Source organism: Urocitellus parryii, chromosome 2, assembly GCF_045843805.1.
Source record: "Urocitellus parryii isolate mUroPar1 chromosome 2, mUroPar1.hap1, whole genome shotgun sequence".
NCBI classification, from domain to species: Eukaryota; Metazoa; Chordata; class Mammalia; order Rodentia; family Sciuridae; genus Urocitellus; species Urocitellus parryii.
This window is the reverse complement of record NC_135532.1, coordinates 184,396,472-184,417,371: the sequence shown is the minus strand read 5'-3', so window position 1 is coordinate 184,417,371 and position 20,900 is coordinate 184,396,472. Positions and strand designations below refer to the sequence as shown.

At 39.3% G+C, this 20,900-nt stretch overlaps 1 protein-coding gene across 1 annotated transcript in view; it reads left to right on the top strand.

Moving 5' to 3' along the window:
* The window catches only part of Map3k13 (mitogen-activated protein kinase kinase kinase 13), a 60,079-nt gene extending 41,689 nt beyond the window's left edge, over positions 1–18,390 (top strand). The window contains exons 8-14 of the mRNA XM_026389334.2: positions 2,022–2,131; positions 5,981–6,097; positions 6,757–6,894; positions 11,143–11,929; positions 14,662–14,729; positions 15,672–15,969; positions 17,022–18,390. Coding sequence (XP_026245119.2) covers positions 2,022–2,131; positions 5,981–6,097; positions 6,757–6,894; positions 11,143–11,929; positions 14,662–14,729; positions 15,672–15,969; positions 17,022–17,123 — 1,620 coding nt within the window. The 3' untranslated portion in view covers positions 17,124–18,390. The remainder of the gene's footprint in view (positions 1–2,021; positions 2,132–5,980; positions 6,098–6,756; positions 6,895–11,142; positions 11,930–14,661; positions 14,730–15,671; positions 15,970–17,021) is intronic.
* The last annotated feature ends 2,510 nt before the right edge of the window (positions 18,391–20,900 follow it).

The window sequence follows — 20,900 nt, the reverse complement described above, 5'->3', positions numbered from 1 at the left end:
GATTGATCCCTTACTTCCTTACACAGGACTTGTGAAGCACCCTCCTCCTTCCACACCTACACACTACACTATGCATTCTCAGGGAATTCCCAGGGAGGAGGAGAGATCTCAAATAGTCTCATATTGTCATCTGCTGTCCTTTCTCCTGACTCTGACTAAACACAGCCCTCTCCCTCCTGGCACAGCTGGGCATTTCCATATTGGTGAGCCCTCACTGTTTTCTGCTATAAGATTGTATTCCTAGTTGCCATCCATTAGATGCTGCCATATCCTTAAGAGACTGCCCTCCCCCTCTGGGAGCTGCTCTCTGCTGCAGCAGAGCTCTAGAGTTCCCAGGATTCCAAAGCTGCATGTTGTTCTGTTTGTGTGATGAGCTCCTCCTTTCCCTGTTGATTTACACTGTGTGAAAGGTGGCCATGGCCTGATGTTTTACAAGAATGTTAGTGAAACAATGGGAAATGTCCCATCCACTCCTGTGACAGTGGCTCTGTTATAGGCCAAGCTCCTGCACACTCTTCCCTCTCTCAGTAGCTCCTCATCTCTGTGCAAAATGGGTTCTGGCCTGCCCACCCTCCATTTCTTCAGATAAGCCAGGTAGTTCTTAATGGCAGATTAAGTCAAATCAGAACTCCTATTAACATATTCTAAGTACATGTGATGAAACTCCAAATTATCTTCTTCTAGGAATATGATACCTTTGAGGAAAACACACTTTTGGTCAGTTTCTGTTGTTTTCCCATGCATCTTGTTTCCTTTTCCCAGGAAGGAATTTACTTGTAGAAACCTAGTTTCTTACAGATTTAAACTTTCAGAAGGTTATCTTTAAGTTTCCTATAATGATAAGCAAGCTTTCTGGAGGTTTACTGCCTCTAGAATTAAAACCTGACCTGTAATATCTGATTCCTTACCACCAGAGGGAGATAGTCCTTTTCTTGGTACCTTCTTTAAGTATTGCCCTGGAATCCATTAGCATGTTTTTGCACAAAAGATGTTTTCAGGCCTAAATCTGACCCTCTCCTTTGTCCTTCTTTGTTCTAAAATCTCTTGTTTATCATTCTTTAACCTCTTAAAGTTGAAATACAGTTCCATGGCTTTGATCTGATGATTCAGAGAGAAGCATTACTGGGGGCTTAACTGAACCTTCATATACTGTTGAAATGCTGTCAAAGACTCTTGCCCAACAATGGGATAGTATATTTTTTATCCTGGCATTTTGAAGACATTGAGCAGATTTGGTGCCTGCTCAGTGAAAGTCAACAAGCTGGCAGAAACCCCTCTCAAATAGTCAACATATAGAAAGAATCTAGTATATTATAAATAAGCAAGCAGGATGATCATTTTCTAAATGATTATATTATTTTCTACATAAAAATGATGAAAAACAGATAATTTGGGGAAATTATATAATGTCTCCTTGTTTTCTCCCTCAGTTCCCAATTTCTATATAATTTCCCATATGTTTATTCCCATCTTCTGCTGTGTATGCCCTGGGATCTTCTACTTCATATATTTTTTCAAGATATTTTCCTAAACAAAGCACAGAAGAAATTCTGGTGCCAGTTTTAAGGATGATCATTTTCTCACAGACACATACATGTACCCAAGTGGTTATCAGAGCTGTTCTTTCTGGCCATATTCTTGGCTACTGTATTAAATTGAGTCCTTTCGTTCCAGAGGTGATGGCCAGTGGTGACCATCACCACTTTGACAGATGATTCAGAGAGAAGCATTACTGGGGGCTTAACTGAACCTTCATATACTGCAGGGAAAGTGGAGTACTAGAGTAGATATACAGAACATGGGGAGGGGCATGCAGATACAATAGCATGAGACATTTTGCTATCAATCAACTAATATTTCTTGAACACCCATTTTGAATTAGGCATGTGCAGGAAGCACATAGAAAAAAGCAAGAAAGGCGTGTAGAAGCATTCAGACAAAATACCTTGTGCCTCATCCTATGATTATACCAGAGGTTAAAACACCTTGAGTACTAACAAAATCACGTTTTTCTCACCCAGGCTGAATGGAGAGAAGAAGTTAAAAAACACTTTGAGAAGATCAAAAGTGAAGGAACTTGTATACATCGATTAGATGAAGAACTGATTCGGAGGCGCAGAGAAGAACTCAGGTCAGCTCATCTCTCTTCCTCTACCTCTTCCTACCCCAGATCTTCAGATATGAGGAATTCTTCTTATGAATCACCATTTCATTTTCTACACACCTTTTACCTCTGCTTGTTATTGATATGCTCCTTGAAAGTTACCCTAATGGTTAGTTCTCCTATGGAATCTAACGAATCAATCTTCTAGAAGTTAAGTATAGAAATTATGGTTACCAGAGTCTGAGGAGACTGAGGGGGGAGGACAGATGATAAAAAGTTCTTCAAGGGATACTAAGTTATAATTAGATAAGAGAAAGAAGAAGTTGCATAGTAGGGTGACTACAACAAGAATGTACTGTATATATATTTTTGAATTTTAAAAAAAGCTAGAATAAAAGATTTGGAATATTATTACCATAAAGAAATTATAATTGCCAAGCATAGTGGTGCATGCCTGTAATCCCAGGAGGTTGAAGCAGGAGGATTTTACATTTGAGGCCAGCCTTGGCAACAAGAATAGACCCTATATCAAACATCAGACAGAAAGGACTGGGGATATACAGTGGTAGAGCACTTGACTAGCATGCATGAGAACCTGGTACATTCCCAGTACCCCTCATACACACACAGGAAAGAAATGGTAATTGTTTCAGGAGACACATGTTTACCCTGATTTGAACATTATACAATGTACACATGTATCAGGACATCATGAAATACCTGTAAATATGTACAATTTTTTATCAGTTAAATTTTTTTAGAATGTGTCATAGGCAGTTTTGAAATCCTAAGTGTTTTTTAACTTTTTTTGTATTTGTTCTTTTTAATTATACATGACAGCAAAATGTATTTTGATATAGCATACTTCCATTCTTGTGGTTGTGCATGATGTGAAGTTACACTGGTCATATATTCATATATAAACATAGGAAAGTTATGTCCAATTCATTCTACTGTCTTTCCCATTCCTATCCCCACGCTCTTCCCCCTACTCTTCCCTTTCCAATCCATGAACCCCTATTCCTCCCTCCTGACCTCCTATTGTGAGTCGGCATCATCAAAGAGAACGTTTGGCCTTTGGTTTTTTGGATTGGCTTATTTTACTTAGCATGATAGTCTCTAGTTCCATGCATTTACCAGCAAATGCCATAATTTCATTCTTCTTTATGGCTGAGTAATATTCAGTTGTGTATATGTACTGTTTTTCTTTATCCATTCATCTGTTAAAGGGTACCTAGGTTGGTTCCATAGCTTAGCAATTGTTAATTGAGCTGCCATGAACATTGATGTGGCTGTGTCACTATAGTATGTTGATTTTAAGTCCCTTGGATACATGCCAAGGAGTGGGATAACTGAGTCAAATGGTTGTTCCATTATTCCAAGTTTTCTGAGGAATCTCCATGCTTCTTTCCACAATGGTTGCATCAATTTGCAATCCTACCAGCAATGTGTGAATGTGCTTTTTTCCTCCACATCCTTGCTAACATTTATTGTTACTTGTATTCTTGATAATGGCTATTCTGACTGGAGTAAGGTGATATCTCAGTGTAATTTTAATTTGCATTTCTCTAATTTCTAGTGATGTTGAACATTTTTTCATATATTTGTTGACCATTTGTATTTCTTCTTCTGTGAAGTGTCTGCTCAGTCCCTATGCCCATTTTTTGATTAGATAATTTGTGGGGGGGGGTTGTTGGTGGTGGTGGTTTTGTGGGGTTTTTTTGTTTTTTTGTTTTTTGTTTTGTTTGTTTTTTTGTTTTTTGCTTTTTTGTGTTTTGTGGGGATTTTTTTGTTTGTTTGTTTGTGGGTTTTTTTGATGTTAAGTTGTTTGAGTTCTTTATTATATCCTGGAGATTAATGTTTTATATGAGACGCAGGTGACAAACATTTTCTCCAATTCCATAGGCTCTCTCTTCATGTTCTTGATTGTTTCCTTTGATGTGAAGAAGCTTTTTAGTTTGATACAACCCCATTTATTGATTCTTGATTTTACTTCTTGTGCTTTAGAAGTCTCGTTGACTTCTAAGTTGGTTCCTAAGCCAACATGATGGAGATTTGGTCCTACCTTTTCTTCCAATAGGCACAGGGTCTCTGGTCTAATACTTAATCCACTTTGAGTTGAGTTTTGTGCAGGGTGAGAGATGGGGATCTAATTTCATTTAATTACATATGGATTTTTGATTTCCCAGTACCATTTATTGAAGAGGCTATCTTTTCTCCAATGTATGTTTATGGTACCTTTATCCAGTTTGAAATAACTATTTATGTAGTTTTGCCTCTGTGTCTTCTATTCTATTTGGTCTTCAAGTCTCTTTTGGTGTCAGTACCATATTGTTTATGTTACTATAGCTCTGTAGTATAATTCAAGGTCTGGTATCATAATGCTTCCTGCTTCACTTTTCTTTCCAAGGATTGCTTTGGCTATTCTGGGCCTCTTGTTTTTCAAATGAATTTCATGACTGCTTTTTCTATCTCTGTGAAGAACATCATTGAAATCTTAATAGGAATCTCATTAAATCTGCTTTTGGTAGTATAGCTGTTTGACAATATTAATTCTGCCTATGCAAGAATATAGAAGATATTTCTAAGGTTTTGTTCAAGTTCTTTCTATGATGTTCTGTAATTTTCACTATAAAGGTCTTTCACCTCTTTGTTAGATTGATTTTCAAATATTTTTTGAGGCTATTGTGAATGGGATAGTTGTCCTAATTTCTCTTTCAGTTGATTCATCACTGATGTATGAGAATGCAATTAATTTGTGGGTGTTAATTTTATATCCTGCTACTTTGCTGAATTCACTTATTAGTTCTATAAGTTTTCTGGTGGAGTTTTTGGGTCTTCTAAATATAGAATCATGTCGTCAGCAAATAAGGATAGTTTGAGTTCTTCTTTTCTTATTTGGATCCCTTAAATTTCTTTCTTTTGTCTAATTGCTCTGGCTAGAGTTTCCAGGACTATATTGAGTAGAAGTGGTGAAAGAGGGCATCCTGGTTTTGTTCCAGTTTTTAGAGGGAATGCTTTCAATTTTTCTCCTTAGAATTATGTTGGTCTTGGGTTTAGCATATATAGTGTTTACAATGTTGAGATATATTTCTACTATCCCTAGTTTTTCTAGTGTTTTGTACAGAAATGGATGCTGTATTTTATCAAATGCTTTTTCTGCATCTTTCGAGATAATCATATGATTCTTGCCTTTAAGTCTATTGATGTAATGAATTATGTTTGTGGATTTCTGTATGCTGAACCAACCTTGCATCCCAGGGATGAATCCCACTAGATCATGGTGTACTACCTTTTTAATATGTTTTTGTATGTGACTTGCCATTATTTTATTAAGAATTTTTGCATCTATGCTCATTAGGGATATTGATCTGAAATTTTTTTTCCCTTGATGTTCTTTGTCTGGTTTTGGTATCCAGATGATACTAGCTTCATAGAATGAGTTTGGAAGGGTTTCCTCCATTTCTATTTCATGAAATAATTTGAAGATTGTTGTTCATTCTTCTTCTTGTTGTTTCAAAGTATTTTTTTAGTTGTATAGGGACACAATACTTTTATTTTATTTATTTACTGTTATGTGGTGCTAAGGATCGAACCCAGTGCCTCATATGTGCTAGGCAAGTGCTCTACCACTGAGCTACAAACCCAGGCCCCTCCTGGTTTTCTTTCCATCTGGATGGACCCTTAAGGATAAACCAAGTAGAAAGCTTGGATTTTCCATCTCTCACTCCTTATCTGAATCATTGTATCAAACAAGGGAGCTTTAAAAATAGTGTCTTTGGTTTTTGAAGTAAACTGTCCAGTTTCTTATTTCATTAGAACTGACCTTTGTTCTCCCCAAAGTTAGCCTCACTGATCCTGTGTTTTCTCTGATAGGCATGCTTTGGATATTCGTGAACATTATGAAAGAAAACTTGAGCGTGCTAATAATTTATACATGGAACTGAGTGCCATCATGCTGCAGCTAGAAATGCGGGAGAAGGAGCTCATTAAGTATGTACCCAGACCAAAGAAGGTCCTTATTGATTCGAATCTGTCAATCAACAGAAATTACTATTCTTGCATGTTGCTGCCACTCAGAACTGGAAGATATTTTATTTATTCACCCAACATTCCTTGAGGGAAGTGCTATATCCAGGTCCCTGCCCTGGTCAGGCAAGTAGATAAGTGGAGTCAGTACAGAGCTGGGAATGTGCTCTGGACTGGCTTTTTTTTTAATACTTCACCCTCCTGCGTGGTTCAGAGGAGGATGCAAGTTTATTTCAAGAAATTGGTGTGATTATGTGAGAGCTTATTGCCCCCTGGGGAAGTAAAATGGCTGCTAAAAATATTTCAAGGTATCCCTAATGGTGGCAAGAAATCCCTGAGGTCCTGACTAGAGCAGCAGCTACTAAAAATAAGAACTTTGGCTATTGTGTTGTGTTAAGGAAGAGAAAGGCCCAACTAAGTCTGTGAGCTGAAAAGCAGAATGAAGTCAGGTTAATTTGAATTTAGTATCTTCATTTTTATTATTATCACTAGCCTTTTTATTCAAATAGCCTTTACCTGTTAAATGTGGCCAGAATTTAGGGGTAGAATTCACCTGTGAAAACATTCTGCTCATCCTTTCTATCTGCTATGACTACTATGTGGCTTTTTCTTTCATCCTACAGGCGAGAACAAGCAGTAGAAAAGAAGTATCCAGGGACCTACAAACGACACCCTGTCCGTCCAATAATCCACCCCAATGCCATGGAGAAACTCATGAAAAGAAAGGGAGTGCCTCACAAAGCTGGGGTGCAGACCAAGCGGTGAGACACCACTCCCACTTGATATTCAGAGAAATGGGATGATAATCCCCCAAAACACATTCTCATAGTATGATAGATGAGGCAATTTCTGTAACTCATTGATAGCACATCAGCTTTAGATAAAATAGAGTAGGAAGGTAAAGAAAATGGCTTAGACTCTAGAAATCTAGGTTTTACTATGTGGGACATGGATATTTATTGTCCTGGAACTGAATAGAGGAGAGAAATACAGTGGGGACTAGTCAGACCTGGGTTCAAATCCCAGCCCTGCTTTGTCAGCTCTGTGACTTGAGCCATGCCATTCAGCCTCTTCCAACCCCAGTTCCCTTATGGGTAAAATGGTATAATCACAGTATATGAGATTTATTTTTATTTTTATGACCCCTAGAACACAGAATTGAGTTAATCATAATTCTTTATTTATGACACATGGTTCATACATGGCCTACTTTTATTTATACACTTAGTTCTTTTTAATAATGTAATAACTCACTACCAAAGATAAAAGCAGGAGCTTTGATAATTACCTATATCTAACCATATTATCCCCCTCATTCTAATGCTACATAGGGTTTTTGTGAATTTTAAATAATGTAGAATCACCTTTCAAATCATAGGTGTTCAAAAAATAGTGTTTTGAGGCCTAGAGTTGTAGCTCAGTGGAAGAGTGCTTACCTAGCATACATGAGTCACTGGGTTTGACCCTCAGCACCATATAAAAATAAATAAATAAAGATATTGTGCCCACCTACAATTAAAATATATATATATATATATATATATATATATATATATATATAGTGCTTTGAATAGTTTTTAAAAATCCTTTTTCATTTTTACAAATGCCTTTTATTAGTTTAATCATTTTTAAAATTATAGATGGACTGGCTGGGATTGTGGCTCAGCGGTAGAGCGCTCGCCTAGTACGGGCGGGACCCGGGTTCAATCCTCAGCACCACATGAAAATAAAGGCATTGTGTTGTGTTGTGTCCATCTACACCTAAAAAATAAATATATGTATAAAAAAAAGAAGTACGCATTGGTTTTTAAAAATTATAGATGGACACAATACCTTTATTTTCTATATTTATCTTTATGTGGTGCTGAGGATCAAACTCAGGGCTTCACACATGCTAGGCAAGTGCTCTACCACTGAGCCATAGCCCAGCCCCTCTTAGTTTAATCTTAATCTTAGAGGCTGGAGGTATAGTATAGCGGTATATGCTTAGATGCACGAAACCCTGAGTTCAATCCCCAGCACCAAAAAAAAAAAAAAAGGTAATACTTTTTTACTCCTTTTTTATTACCAAACTCTGGAGCCTTATAACTCCAAAATAACAAAGAATTGGCTCTATTCTAGATAAAGATAAATTAATATAACAGAAAGAAGTGTTCCTAAACTTGAGGTGTAGACTCAATAGTGAGATTTGAACTAAATGCAGTTAAGAATAAAGGTAATGAGAAAACACAAACCAGGATTATTTTAAGGCTGTCTGAATGATGGCTGTCCTACCACAGCAGGACTAATGTCAATCTAAACTATTAATGAGTAAAAACAAAAGAAAAAAAAAACAAAAAAAAAAAAACAAAAATAAACTATTAATGAGTAACAACATGGATGAAGTCCAGTTTTGCTTTTACTTATCGCCCTTACTATCTTCTGGTCAAATTCTAAGAAACTCTTTTCAGGTGGCACCTGGCACAATCCTCAGGGAAATCCCAGGGCCTTTATTTCTTTTCTTGTGCTAATGAGCGACAAAGTCCACCTGCAGATCTTCCTTGGTTCTGCGTACAGTTTTATAACCTAGGAGTGTGTTTGGGCGGGAGTGGGACGTTCTATTTAACTTCTTTGTTTTGTTGTGGTGCTAGGGATTGAACCCAGGGTCTCTCACAAGCAAGGGAGGCAAGTGCTATACAGTAAACTACTTCCCCATCCCTTAACTTTTTAAAAATATGAACCTATGTTTGCTGTTATGTTGACTTGGAAAAGCTTGGTAAGTATATGAGCAGAACACCGGGAAGGCAATTTGCAGAGTGTTGTACTGTCCATTGAGACTGCCCCTTGAATAATTAAAGTTTCATATTTTTTGGAGAGTCCTGCGATTGCTAAATCAGAAGTTCAGTGACCTATGAGGTAATCAGAGGAGAAACCACTCACCATCCTTACATCTAGGTTTCAGTTCATTTTTAGTTAGGGACTAAAGGAGTGCTGATTTCAATTTTAGATCCTCTGAGCCTGTCCCAAGTGAATATAATCCATGAAGATAGTCTAAATATATACTAGTCATAAGCTTGAAATGGGAACTATGCCTTGGAATTAAGCACCTTGGGTTCAAGTTATGTGTTCTGCTCTATGATGAGCACAAGCTAAGTAACCTGTGATCCTCAGTGCCCTTATTTATAAAATGGACATTGAAATAGTAGGAACCAGGCACTTTATATATTGTAAAGTCCTTTGCAAACTGTGTAACAAGGATACTCTGTGATTTTTGCACTGCCAGCTTCAGTAAGAGCAGCCTTCCCCTGACTTTAGATGCTTTCACTTCAACTTTCCTTTAAATATCACCATAGCTAGTTACCCTGTAAGTAGATGCCTCCACCCAGGCTTGGAAGGGCTCCCTTATCTCAGAAAAAGACCCAGAACCTCTTCAGTCCAAACACTTTCTGCAGTACATGTCAGCCAGCTGGACATCAATTTCTAACTCTGGGACAGAAAGCTTTTGATAGACCTCAGGACCCTACTGCCCTTATCATAAACTAGTAATACATGGAACTTCTGTACTAAGATAAGCTTTTGGTTGTACTTTTCCTGGAAAAAAAAGAAAAAGTCCATCTCCTACTGCTCAATGCCTACTAAGGCCCTATGAGCCCTGGCTGTGCTTAGTGAGGCTGTCAGCACAGCCTGGCTGACAGCCTGGTAGCAGTACAGGTTCTTAGGCCCTACCCAGACTGAACCAAAAAGTTCATTTTAACAAACTCCTCAAGTAATTTGCATGTACCATCAAGTTTGTACTCTGGCTGTCCAAGGACACTAGGACATACTGCTCATCTGGATTCTGTCACTAGCAGGCTGTGAGATCCTGAACCATTTTGGATGACTCTGGGTTCCTCATCATATGTGGCAGAGGCTTCTGCCCACCCCCTTTCAACCAGCCTATTATATCCATTTTATATAGTGATTTCTCATAATAGTTCATTTGAGAGAATTATGTTGTTAAATAAAAATGTTTGGACTCTCCAGTTCTAAAACCTCCTACTGATTTGTGTCTATCTGGTCCCAAAGACAGGTGAGGCTATTTGCTGGGAGGAAGAAGCGATGGGCAGTATTTACCTCAGGCCTCCTTCCTCTTGCGCATCACTGGTCCAGTGGGAACTTGGAAATAGGGTTGAAAGAGAACCTTCATCCTTTAAGATCAAAGTAGAATGACAGTGTCACTTCCCACCAGTCCTTTTCTTGCTGCTGCTGCTCAAAATGAGCTCTCTCCCATTTTCCCCTTCTCGGACCCTTCCTTTTCTTCCTCAAAATTTACTGAGTACTCCTATAAATAAGACTCCTGTCTCATATGAAGATAGACAGAACACAGTCCCAGCTCTTTAAGGGACCACGTCTAGGCTCCATGAACTCAGCCTCGTGTCCAGCGAACCTGAGGTTTCCTTTCTGTGGTACCAGACTTCTTTCCATGTGGTGCCCTGAGGGATCTGCCCAGCTCCATCACTGGACAGATTCCCAGGTGTAAACACCCAGGCCCTTACCTCAGCATATTGGTACCAATATACACACACGATTATGAGGAAGAGATCAAGAGCACTGTAGAGTAAAATTATGATTTTAAGAGAACTGAATACCTACATTAGGAAGACAGAATAAAATCCAGGAGGAACAAAGGAAATCCTCTGTAAATGAACATTTAGGGATTATCCAAGTTTTTGCTATTTTAAACAATACAGTAATATAATAACATACATCTTTGCACATTGTTATATCCAATGGATAAATTCCTGTACATGGGACTGCTGATTCAAAGAGCATATTTTAGAGCTTGGGGTACATTTCCCCAAACTTGAATGTGGTTTTTTTTTAAGTATTTTTTTACTTGTCAATAGACCTTTATGTTACCTTATTTATATGCAGTGCTGAGAATCAAACCCAGAGCCTCCCACAAGCTAGGCAAGTGCTACCACTGAGTCACAACCCCAGCCCTTGAATATGTTTTTGTGTCTAAAACTAAACCTGTTCTTTTCTCCTAGGCCAGATCTGTTGAGATCTGAAGGTATCCCCAGTACCGAGGTAGTTCCCACTGCATCCCCTTTGTCTGGAAGTCCCAAAATGTCCACCTCAAGCAGCAAGAGCCGATATCGGAGCAAACCACGCCACCGTCGGGGGAATAGTAGAGGCAGCCATAGTGACTTTGCAGGAATCTTGAAAAACCAACCAGCCCAGGAAAATTCACCCCAACCCTCTTACCTCCATCAGGCTCAGTCCCAGAACCCTTCTCTCCATCACCATAATACTCTGCAGCAGCAATACCAGCAACCCCCTTCTGCCATGTCTCAGAGTCACCATTCCAGACTTGGTATGCACGGACAGGACATTGCAACCTGCGCCAACAACTTGAGGTATTTTGGCCCAGCAGCAGCCCTGCGGAGCCCTCTCAGCAACCATGCTCAAAGACAGATGCCTGGCTCTAGCCCTGACCTCATCTCCACAGCCATGGCAGCAGATTGCTGGAGAAGTCCTGAGCCCGACAAAGGCCAGGCCGACCCCTGGGGCTGCTGTCAGGCTGACCCTTATGACCCCTGCCTCCAATGCAGGCCAGAACAGTGTGGGTCCTTAGATATACCCACTACTGAGCCAGTGGGGAGGAGCCCCAACCTTTCCAAGTCACCAGCACACAATCCCCTCTCAGAAAATGCCCAAGGTTCTGAGAAAATGGAAGAAAATGAATTCAACAGCTGTGGGTCTGCATCATCCCTTGGCACCCCTCATCACATCACCCCCCCAGCACTACCTCGAAAATCAAGGCCCCTTCAGAAGGTAAGGTGTGATGACAAGAGTAGTCTATGTCACTGCCTTCAAAGAATGTCAGAGCCTATCGTATTATGCACATTATAAAATGTACATAAAAAATATACATTTTGGAAAAGAACTAGACAACAAAAACACAAATAGAAATTTATTTTAAATACTTTCCACATTGTTTAAGCAGTGGACTGGGGAGTACACTTTGAGAACTACTCACCTAGGGACTGATTTGTTTATAATTCATGGAAAACCATATATCAGGGATATGTAATCAGAACGGTTTGGAAACCTCTACCCTAGAACTCTAATCTGGAGGGCTATTGGAAGGATTGAATCATAAAATTAAATTTGAGAAATAGTATTCTCAGCCTCTTCTTGGAGATTCCTAGTACACGTCACCACAGGTTTTGAGAAACCAGGTTTTGATAAACTTTTGTAATCCAGCATTTTCCTTACCTATTGTGCCACACCATGTTTTTAAAATAGCATCTATTAATCCCCCATGGAACTAGCTTTCTTTGCAGTATACTTTGGAAAATATTTTCTTAATTAATAATTGAAATGAGCTAACTAGTTATTGAAATTTGTTTCTTTCTCATCCACTGGCTGTGTGGGGTTTATTAGCTGGGAAGCAGTCTACTCTAGTGGTTAAAATCATGAGCTTGGGAGGAGATCATACTTCAAAGCCAGCCTCTTCCACTGTCTCCGTTTGTCTGTCTATAAAACAAGCCTAATAATGGACTCTGCCTCATGGGTTAATGTGAGGATTAAATGAATTAATACAAATAGGAAGCAGAGCAGAGCCTGGAATGTAGCAACCTTCCCAAAACTCCTGCCCATCTTGCTTGTGTGTGTTTTAAAGATCATGTGAAAAGTGGAGAAGTGTTTAGAACATGGTAAACACCTACCCAGTTACTAAGTACTGTTTCATCTCAGCACTGTTCATCAGGTATGTAATTAAAGGAAGAAAGAGTCTAAAATGTAAATAAGTATGTTTTGGTCACCTTAGTAGAAAACAGGTTGACCCTGGGGTCCATCATCTCAGAACTATGTTCTTCCTGCACATGTGTTGCTGCTACTGATCAAGCATTCTTGGGATAAAATTGTGTTTCAGGAGGAGCAGTTGATTTGGGCTGATTCATTCCCCACTCTCCCACACCTATAGGCAATTACATGTAATTTTTTGACAAGATTTTATTAAGACGAACTCACACATCATACAGTCCTTCCATTTTAAGTGTATGATTTAATGGGTTTTTGTTTTGTCTTTGTTTGTTTTTGTTTTTTTATTTATATATAACAGCGGAATGCATTGCAATTCTTATTACACATATAGAGCATAATTTTTCATATCTGTGTTTGGTTTAATGGTTTTTATCTACAGATTTCTTCAACCATCACCACAACCAATTTTAACATTTTCATCACCCCCAAAAAAGAAATGCCATACCCTTTGACAGTCAACCCATTTCCCAGTCTCCCACAAATAACATGTAACCTCTGAACCATCCTGATGCCATTTTGATGCCCTCTATGGGAGTGCAGGCCCCACTACACACACCTCGCGCATTTGTCCTCATTCACCCACACTCCCTCAGAGTGGCTCATCTCCTGTAACTGAGATCCCCTCCCGTGTGGATTCCAAGGGTAAACTGCTCATCTCAGCAGTCAGGATAACTCCATCCCTGCCTTTCGAATTCAAAAAAGCAAATCAGAATACAAATGAATAAGAGTAATTGGATTTTAGAACTGACTTTTTAAAAGGTAAATTATCCTCAATATTTGGTATGACTTGAACCCAGTCACCCAGCTCACAAAATTACATAATCCAGGGTGTCACATCAATGAACGTGGTTGTTCCTAAGTGTGGCTGCTTTTCTGCCTTGATGCCAAATGAGATTTTCCCTGGAAGGGAAAATTTACCTTTTCAGCTGAAACACTTACACAGCCTTCCATCTAGACCACAGAGCCCAGCTGTTGTGGGGTCTTCAGTGTCCCAGACATAGCCGCCTTATCCCTGCCAACATGCTCACTCAATAAAAATGCACGAAACACTTTGTTCTATTTATTTATTTATTTAGGTGTCAGGAGTCAAATCCAGAGCATCTCATATGCTAAGCAGGCATTCTATCACTGATCTACTTCCTAGGCCCCCACCTTTTTAAAAAAAATTGATAAATAAAGTATATATTTAGGGTAATAAACACCTATTTTGCAGCATTGCATTGGAGTAAGGAATAAAATACAATCAAGCTGTGGTCTGATCCTCAAATAATGTATGTCCTAGTGTATCTATAATATTAGTTAAAAGTGATTATGTGTGAGGGGAAAAAGTATTGTTGGACTTTGAAGAACTGAGAGATCACTTCTTGGGGAATCGCAGTGATAATGCTTGGAACTGCTAATGACAAAATCAGAGTCTGCCCACAAGTCCATGGCCTCCTCTCCTGGTTCCCCTCCATCATCACCTCTGAATGCACTCTTGGAGGCTTCTCCTCCCTGAGGGCAAAGATAAATTTCTACTCAGTTCTGTATGTTCTCTACATCTAGGATAGGGCCTGTCACCTTGGACACCCAGGACAAGTTACTAAATGAATGAATAAAAATACATATGTTTAAAAATCCAGCCAACCACTACCAAATGTTTTTGATGATAATGAAATTTTTTTACAGATGGTACAGGGTGTGGGGAAGAGAGAGAGATGCCAAAATAAATAAAAGCCTTTTCTTCTTATTCTCCTCAGAGTGGAGATGATTCCTCGGAAGAAGAAGGGGAAGTAGATAGTGAAGTTGAATTTCCACGAAGACAGAGGTAAAACCAAATTGTCCATGATTGCTTTCAATGTAATGGAGTAAATCTTGAGTTTGTTGCATTTGGCTGTTCAACCCACAGGTCATTTTCTTTTTCTTTCTTTTTTTTTTTTTTTTTTTTTGTACCAGAAATAGAACCCAGGGGCACTTAACCACCAAGCCACATCCCCAGTACTTTTTAATATTTTATTTAGAGACAGGGCCCTACTGAGTTGCTTAGGCCTTGCTAAGTTTTGAAGTCCTTCTGCCTCAGACTCCTAAACGGCTGAGATTACAAACATGTGCCACCCTGCACGGCAACCTCACTCTTAACAGACACTTTATAGGGAAACTTGATCTCACTGTGTTCATGTTCTTATGTTCTTCCATTGCCAGATTTTGAAATTTCCCTGTACACAGTAGATCTTAGTTCATCAGAATTTATTTCATAGGAACTTCAAAATAAGGAATGTAAATGCAGATCCACCATTACAATAGAGAAGACAGTGTGAGGGATGGCCATACTCTTTGTGGGTACATTTACTGGTTCCTAGCGGACCTCCCTAAGTTAGTCTGCTCAGGCTGCTGGAATAAAACCACAGACTGGGTGGCTTAAACAACAGAAATTTATTTCTCACAATTCTGAGCGCTGGAAGTCTGGGATCAAGGTAACAGCTGATTGAGTTGCCAGTGAGGGCACTCTTCCAAGCTTGCAGACAGCCACATTCTTGCTGTGTCCTCACAGGGCAAAGAGGGAAAGATGAGGAACCAGAATCTTGGGGAGACATAATTCAGTCCTTAGCACCTCTCTATTACTTTAAAATTAAATGGTACCCATCTTGATTGTTTAGTCTTCCTCAGGGATGGCAAAAATAAACTAGATTACCTCTCACCAAGACTGGCTGACAGATAAAGAAAGTAGCTGCCCCTGTGACAAAGTTTTTGTGCTTCTCCCTACTTCTAGGCCCCATCGCTGCATCAGCAGCTGCCAGTCCTATTCCACCTTTAGCTCTGAGAATTTCTCTGTGTCTGATGGAGAGGAGGGAAATACTAGCGACCACTCAAACAGTCCTGATGAGTTAGCTGATAAACTTGAAGACAGCCTGGCAGAGAAGCTGGACGACATGCTGTCCCAGACTCCGGAGATCCCCATTGAGATATCCTCCCACTCGGATGGGCTCTCTGACAAGGAGTGTGCTGTGCGCCGCGTGAAGACGCAGATGTCTCTGGGCAAGCTGTGTGTGGACGAGCGTGGCTATGAGGTAGGCGCCACTCCTTCCTCTCTCTTTCCCTCTTGGTTCCTTTGGGCCAGGATGTGCTCCAACCCTTAGGGTCTTTACAGTTTCCATTTATCATATAAAATATGACAGCTGTCTCTATGACGTGGAAGCACAAGATAACTGAGCTCCCAGAAGTAAGGCCAGTTTCCCCAAATGAGGCATAAACACTGAAATGCTCAGGAACCCTTCATTTCAAGATATAACTAGAACCTCACCTCCTCTCCACGCTGTCTCCCAATCTGGTTAAGGAGCGGAGCCTTCTCCCTCTGTGTTCCTAGTCTCCCCTGGAAGATGCTGTTGCAGCACATAAAATACTTTATGCATGTCGTGTATTATGCAGCTGGAGAGACAGACTAGCATCATGGTTAAAAGGAGTAATAAAAATGGAGCAGAGGCTGGGGTTGTAGATCAGTGGTAGAGTGCTTGCCTCACATGTGGAAAACACTGGGTTTGATCCTCAGCACCACATAAAAAATATAAAAAGTATTATGTCCATCTACAACTAAAAAAATATATGTTTTAAAAAAAATGGAATAGTTCTCTTTGCAGACAAAAAGCAGGACAAGAGAGGGAGGCATCATACTGTCTAAAGGCAAATTCCAGACCTCCCACTTACTGTGTTACCATGGGCAAGTCACTGAATCTCTCCGAAGATCAATTTTTTTATCTGTAAAGTGGGGATAATAATATCTATCTACCCCAATTACCTGTCATATCTATGAGGTATGATCTCTCTCAGAGATGTGGTGAGCATTACATGAATTAACAGATGTAAAGCACTTAATAATAGTGCCTGATAACACTATAGTAAATACCACTAAGTGGGAGGTGTGGAGGTCTGTACCAATGGGCCTAGCCACCATCATTATCAACTTCATGTCTCTTTTCCCCATAAGCCCCAAGGACAGGACCTGGTCTCATTTATCTTTATATACCCTACCCTACACAGTACCTGTCATGGGGGAGATGTTAAATCTGGGCTCACTGAGGAATTGTAGAAATGAACTGAGTTTTCTCTTGTCTTGGCTTTACAGAACCCTCTGCAGTTTGAAGAATCAGACTGTGACTCTTCAGATGGGGAGTGTTCTGACGCAACAGTTAGGACCAATAAACACTACAGCTCTGCTACCTGGTAATGAAGGAACACCCCTCCAGAAGAGCTCATGGCGTGCTGGTGTTTCAAATCCTCCACCCCCTAGACTCCTTCCTTTCTCTTCCTGCTTTTTGTCAGGGAAGAGAACTGCCCCATCTTTACCACCCCTAGAAATGAGCTGCAATAACAGGAACATGAGACTTCGCAAATCTCTGGAAAAAAATATCCAAATGAAATTAAGTCTCACTGAACATTTCAATCAAGAATGGCAGGGATCTATTTTATTGAATATTCTAGCTACTGTAACATTGATATTTATTTTTGTTGGACATTTTAACACTTTGTACTGTAAAGAGTGAACTATATATGATATAGAGAGAGACACAATAATTTCTTGCAAAAAAAGAAAAAGAAGAGGACTTTAAGAGCAACATACTTGGGAATACTTGGGGCCAGGAGGTATTATTGCTGCTTCCACAGGGGACCAGGTCTTTTGGCCATAAGTGACGGAAGAGCCAGAGCAAGACATATTGAGCATTTTAGAACACAAAGAACAGCAAAAGAAAACGCAATTCCAGGTAACTTGTGAACAGATCACATTAAGTTCAACCAGCTTGTCCAGGTGGGTGATGGAAATGACCTAGAGAAGTTCGGTGACCAGAGGTATTAAAGGCATGTGCTTCCTCTAGGAGAAGATAAACAAACAAAACTGAACATGGAAACTGACTTCATTTTTCAAACTTTAAGCAGCATTTGGTAGTGAGGCTTACAGATTGCATCACACCTTGTCCCTGGCAAATACTTCCCTTTTTAATGCTGTCATTGTCGTTACCTTGGCAAATGTATTACCTTGACCAATGTGTTGATCTTTCAGATTCAAGTGCCATTTTCCTATAGCTTTTTTCCTTTCTACTGTTGACCACTTCCTTTAGGAAAAAGGGAGGAGTTGCTGAGGAGACAAGGATGCGAGAGAAAGACCACCCACAGCAATGTTAGAAAAGCAAGTGTGGAATTTGTGAAAGCATGTTCTCAGGATGGTCAGTTCAGCTATATGGAGAAGATGGAACCACCCCTCTCTAGAACAGGTGGTTTGTCTGCTAGAATCATATTGATTCAAATAGGAGAATAGAATTTGAAGGCAGCTAGGATGTGTGTGTGTATGTATGTGTGTGTGTGTGTATGTGTGAGTGTGTGTCTGTCTGTCTGTCCAGCATCCAATCCCAAACCATCCCCTTGTTTTGATTCATTAACCCAATCTGTCCTGGAAGCTTTAGTGACTGGCTGTCATTGTTAGAATAAAGGCAAAATAATCAACTTGCAAAAAGCAACCCTTTTTGAACCACAGTAGCATTTTTGTTAAATGCTACTTGTAAAATATGTTTTAGTTCACTCTAAATCAGTGCAGTTTTGATTAATTGGATTTGGAAATTCATGGAAAGAATTTCACAACTGATTCTGAGCAGGGAATTGGAAAGATTTTACTTTGTCAAAAGCTTGAGGTTTTTCCTATCTCCAGGGACATGGGTTCTAAAAAGCATCAAAAGGTACTTCATGGTGCCTGGCTTCAAGGAAATTTTTATCTAGAATTTTATATACAAATAGATGTTGACCTAATTCTTGTCTCTGTCTCTAAGAAAACATACACTTGCTGTAGACCCTCTGATATGTGTCCTGTTGGATGTTAGGAAAGACTTGCAAATACTAAACCATTTCCAATGCAAAAGAAAATGGTACCCTCCTCTGGGTGCCAGTGATTGCATCAGCCAAAAAGGAAAGGCAGGAGGGAATTTAGAGCAGTTCCTTTTGTTTGTTTGATCCCTCCATTTGTTTACACTTTATGTTGATAAATTGATTTAAAATTTAGTGTCTGTAATTTGTAGTTCATCAGTAGGATGAAAGAAAATGTTTAACTTATACAGAGAACAGTATTGTTTGCATTAAATTATTCCATTTTGTATAATTCTGTAGCTGGACTACATGAAAGATCTTAAGTTATGGCATTATTATCATTGTTATTTTATTTTATAATATTATCATTCTCATTTTCTGTCGATCAGAAGGTGCAGTTTATGATGTAGCACAATGATTGTGTTTATTGCTAACCATGAATCATTATGGATTTTATGATTTTAATGAAGGTGTGAACATGAGACTGCCACTTAGGAGCTCCCTGGTAGTCACTGTAGTTGTGTCCCTAATTTTCTGTGTACAATGATCATCTAAAGATGCATGTTCTGCCCCAAAGTCCAATGGGCGCAGTGTGGTTTTGACTCCATCATGAAAGCTCTCAGTGGGCAGATGACTAAGAGAGTGGACAAATTGTTCAAAACTGTAAACTTTCTCAAATTTCTTAAGAAATAAAATCATGGGACTGCATTAGAAGCAAAAAGAATTATTTAACCCCCCCAAGAAGAACAAACCTAGAGAGTTCATGGAACTCATGGATTAATTTCAAGAATTGACAATATGGCTTGTAATCTCCTTCCTGCCAAAGCCCACAAAACCATCCTTCTCTCCTAAATGAGAGTAGCAGGAAGACTAAAAGAAGAATATATACATATATATTTCCTGGCCATGATGTCATCCCATCATGAATAAAGAAATTCAAGGAGGCCAAGTCACATAGAGGATCATGGGGCTTAGAAGAGTACCTTGAAAGATGCTATTTTCCATTCTCTGACTTCAGATTTCCCTGCACTTTGCATCTTTGTGGTTCATTGCTCCTTGGAAGGCAGAATGCTACAACTGTGTCTTCTGTTCAATACAAAATACCCACACTTGTTCATTTAGGTTTATACCCACTTTTAGTGTCAACAGAGAAATATGAGGGTCAATTTTAGTCTTTAGACCTTTCAGTGATGGTCTTCCTAGAATGTCCACCCCTGATGCCTCATAATTTTGATCAATTTTTTGAATTCTCATCTTGGCTATCTGTCATACTAATGCCACCTTATCTTGGTTTACTATTTTGAGAAATAGATAGTCTTGAAACTTCAGCCATTTGTTAGTCAAGATTTTAATAAAGTCCACATTGAATAACTTTTGAGTAGAATTGACTAGAGTTTTCAGAAAAGAATGGTATCCTCAGTCAAAGTTAAAAGGGAGGGCTGGAGATGTAGTTCAGTAGTACAGGGCTTGCCTAGTGTGTGTGATGTACTGAATTCAATCCAGAAGAGTTGAATCAAGAGCTCAGGGAATCTAAGAGCTTATTCTTTGGGTCCTATCAGCCTGAGTAGTGCTTCAAGGAACCTCACAGGACTATGACTTCAGGCTTCCTCACAATTGAAAGTATAAACCTCTTGGGTTCAACGTCTACATTCATTTATTTGGCTCACTTCAAGATGAGTTTCAATTTATATTGCAGATGAGAATTTGATTTTGATCTCCATTCTTTTTCTAGATCATGTCCTCAAATACAAATTTCTCTTAAAATTGGTTAGTATAAGGACTTTGAAATTATAATGGATCTCTTACCACCACTCAAGTTTAGACCTGTTTGCAAGACTGTGGGGAGCTCCCACCCAGAAACATGAAGATGCTAGCTAGCTGTCATAAGTTGATTTGGTTTGGCCTACTTGAAGTTCAAATATTTTAAAACTTTAGTATCAACAAATTCATCCTTCTAGGATGAAGATCATATATAGTAGGATTTAATAAGTACTGGACATTTATTCCAGGTCTCCTTGTGCTAAATTTTCTTCTAGCCTACTCTACGTAATAGATGTGACGGTTTTGGATTTCCCTGGTACTATCCTACCAGATTTAAATGCCCCACTCCATTGTGGAGCACTGGCATCCTGTATGTGAATGCTTCCTCATT